Source organism: Contarinia nasturtii, unplaced genomic scaffold, assembly GCF_009176525.2.
Source record: "Contarinia nasturtii isolate CC-2019 unplaced genomic scaffold, AAFC_CNas_1.1 Cnas_scaffold_4848, whole genome shotgun sequence".
Classification (NCBI taxonomy): domain Eukaryota; kingdom Metazoa; phylum Arthropoda; class Insecta; order Diptera; family Cecidomyiidae; genus Contarinia; species Contarinia nasturtii.
The window spans coordinates 1-3,588 of NW_022202129.1; the positions used below are offsets into that span (position 1 = coordinate 1).

A 3,588-nucleotide genomic window follows, 5' to 3' on the forward strand; every position below is an offset into this window, starting at 1 on the left:
TTACAAAATTTTGTTTAAATATACCAGCAGTATTGAAATTTGATTTAGTCGCAATATTAGAGAGAAGTAATACCGATCTCAGTCCTTATATTGTTCAACTAACAAATTAAATTTATTAATTATCTGATTAAAAAAAAAAAACGTCGACAAAACAATAAAAAGTAGCATTATAAACGTTTCAAAAGTGTAAATTATAAAATCTGAATTACTGATTTTACATTTTGATTAATGTCAATTTGGATCAGATTGAATTTCGTTTTTCTACGACGAGTCAACACAGTGAATTTATTTTATTGAAAGAACTACAACAATCTCAGTGCTTATATTATTCAATTATCAATCTAAAATATATCGATATTATAGTTGAATTGATTTCCATTACATCGAAATTTGTTTTCCTTTTACGAATCAATCAAGTGAACCTTTTTTCTTATTTTAATAAATTTCGAAGAAAACCGCTGGTAACTTTCTGAAACAAAGCATAACTGGTCAAAACATTATTGATTCTTTTCAAAATTTTACCATGATTGGATTGAAGGAATTAATTGTGTTATTTCTGTTTATAAGTACCGCAATTGTTGAGCCTTCAACAATTGTAGCGGATGGCGTCGAGTTTACAATTATAAATGGAAGGAAAGTTTCCATTGAAAGCAACCCGTGGCGGGTATTGAATTATATTTGTGGATTTGTTCACAAAACACAAAAGTAAATAGTTTATCAAATGTATTGAAAATTTTGACTAGTGAAAAAAAAAATCCAAATTCGGTCAGTGCTGGTATTCTAGCGACATAATTCCGATCGGAATTCTGGTTTATCGGAACTATGGTTTTATGAGTGAAACAATGTGTTCAATTGTTTTACTGTGTTACTCAATGAGTTCGATCATTGTTCCACACACAAAACAATTATTCCGATAAACAATAATGTCGATCGGAATTATTTCGTTAGAATTGCAACACAGTTCTATGACTCGCAAACGACTAACTAATCGTCGTAAATAAAATCGCCATAACTAATAACACAAAATAAAAAATATATTAATAAATTATTATTACAAAATACAGGTAGCGATAAACTACATGAAAGTACCATTAGTCGACCATGATTTTCGTGGTGGTGGAGTAATAATAGGACAAAAGTGGATTCTATCAGCCGCTCATATATTCGATGATATTAATTTCTTCAACGATTGGAAGTTTTGCTTCTTCGTTCGCATGGGTACACCTGAAGCTACGTTGTGGGGATCAAAGTACAATATTGATACCATTGAATTACATAAAGGATACGTCAAAGATACAAATAAGGATGACATCGCCATATTAAAGTTGTCAAGCGAAATTGATTACAGCGCTTCTACTAAACCAATAAAAATGGCCACTTCAGCTTACAAGATTCCCTTGGGCATTTTAGTTTCCACAAGTGGATTTGGACAAACTTGTTTTGATTGTGATAATTCTCCTGATTTGTTAGAGACAGAGATGACCACCATAGCATGTAAACCGCAGGACATAACTAAGATTTGTACGAAAGATCCAATTCATGAATCAACTAGTAAGTAAAATTGATTTGACCATTCTAACTATTTCCATTAACCATTAAATCGCATTGATTCATATTTTTCAATTTTTTTCCAATTTTTTAATTTAATTAAACCTAATATGCAGGGAGATTCCGGTGGACCTCTCGTTCTTAAACATTATGAAAAGGAACCAATATTATTAGGAACAGTAGTTTCTGGCGATAAATGCAAAGTAAATGAATCGTCTTCATTTACATCTTTACCATACTATCGAGATTGGATATATGATGTGACTGGAATTTAAGGCGTTTGACATAAATCTTGATTTCTCATTTTCGCATTTTTTTCTAGCAAATTAACAATTAAGGAATTATTATTAAATAATTCTTTAAGGAATTTGTTAAATAAAACGAACCAAATTGTTAATTTGCTAGAAAAAACGCGAAAATGAGAAATCAAGACTTATGCACATATTTATAAACATAAAGCTACAAGTTAAGAAAATTTCCAATGTAAAGTCAGTTGGCCAAGGTCATATAGACTGTTATAGAATTCCAATCAATTACTGTAGTAAATCAATGCAAAATTTAATCAAAATGCATGTTTAATAATAAACGTTGTTCTGAAATTGTATAAAACTTATTTTCTCTTTTTCGTCTTAACGAAATATTTTCTATACATCTTATTAGCTGAATAGTCAGAACTTGAAACTCAATATTTATCTACAGCTGGAATCGTTTTGCTGTACACACTGATACACAATTCGGTTAAAATCAGTACTGATGGTATAAAAAGAAGTAATCTACGTAACTTGAACCACTTTATTCAAACGGTATAGTATTTTTAGTTTTAATTGTTTTTAAGAGAGATTTTGTGGACTTGTTGTTGATCAGATGCACAAAGGTTTGGAAAAACTGGTAAGTTGCTGCTTTACAGTGATTTATAAATCCTCTTGAAAATAACATATAATATCCATATTCGGGCGATATACGTCTTGACTGTCGAATTTTAGCTGAGCAGTGAATGTGTGTTTGAATGTATGTTTTTTAGTTTGAGTTGATAAATCTCAGCGATCACTTTGTTTGTATTTACAGCTAAAGATAGGTTTGATTTAATATAAATTATAAAATTCAAGCAACTCTAATGTCTTCTTTGTAACAGTGTTAGTTGTGTTTTTGTCATTCATTTATTTTTATCATCAATTCGTTCATCCGCTTAAAAGAAAAATAGAAGCATTGATTCAAGTAATATTCATTCAATTCGTTCTCCAAATGAAATAATATGCTACATATGTGTACGCAAAGTAAACTATGTATATTATCCATATTCGGGCAATGTGCGGTCTTGTTTCTCCGTGTTTTACTGAACCATGAATTAGGGTTTGGGTGTGTATGTGTGTACACACACATTGGGACGGATGAATTTCAGTAGATGCTTGGTTGTATGCTACAATAAACCTTTGATACCATAGTTGATAACATTTCTATTGTCTAAAGAAGGAATTTCAGAGTGAAAATTGAGTTTTTGTTTACAAAAAAAAAAAAAAATAACATCGTACGAGACTTGTCATCTGGGGATATTATAAATTTATTCGGCCCATCAAATGAAAATTAAAAGCATTAAATGAACAATGAATAAAGTAATTTTCATTCATTTCGTTCTTACGATTACTTATTTATGTGACTGTTCAACAGAAGTTGGAAGCTTAGCGGATAGGACGATCTGTGTTGTGTCGTATGTTTTTCCACCTTTAACACATAATGGAATTTGTGGCACAGATTTATACACTTATAGTAGTATTTACCAGTTTAAGTACCATCAAAATTCAGAAAATGGGAAATCTATAAACCTTCAGATAAAACATGAATGCGGTTGTTGGATATGGGAAGAAAATGGTTTAGAAACAAACACACTTATTTATGTAAGTAAACAAGGAAATGATCGGAAGAATTGCATTTCATTTTGGTTTAAATTTCGTTGCAGGTTTCATTGATTTTCGTAATTATGTTGATAGGCATATATTTTTACATGTATTGTGCCATGCGAGCAGTTTTGAAGAGGGAAAAACC

At 30.5% G+C, this 3,588-nt stretch overlaps 1 protein-coding gene across 1 annotated transcript; it reads left to right on the forward strand.

Moving 5' to 3' along the window:
- The first annotated feature begins 158 nt into the window (after positions 1 to 158).
- On the forward strand, positions 159 to 2,114 carry LOC116351203 (trypsin-6-like). The gene is made up of 3 exons (XM_031783284.1): positions 159 to 705; positions 1,065 to 1,551; positions 1,665 to 2,114. The coding sequence occupies exons 2-3, from the start codon at positions 1,080 to 1,082 to the stop codon at positions 1,691 to 1,693; spliced, it is 501 nt and encodes a 166-aa protein (XP_031639144.1). The 5' UTR covers positions 159 to 705; positions 1,065 to 1,079; the 3' UTR covers positions 1,694 to 2,114.
- Positions 2,115 to 3,588: the final 1,474 nt, after the last annotated feature.

What these genes read in the sequence shown, in the direction of transcription:
- LOC116351203 (XM_031783284.1), top strand. Translation starts at nt 1,080, where the DNA reads ATGAAAGTACCATTAGTCGACCATGATTTTCGTGGTGGTGGAGTAATA. An exon ending in TCCAATTCATGAATCAACTA is followed by an intron (nt 1,552 to 1,664) that starts GTAAGTAAAATT and finishes CCTAATATGCAG; the next exon opens with GGAGATTCCGGTGGACCTCT.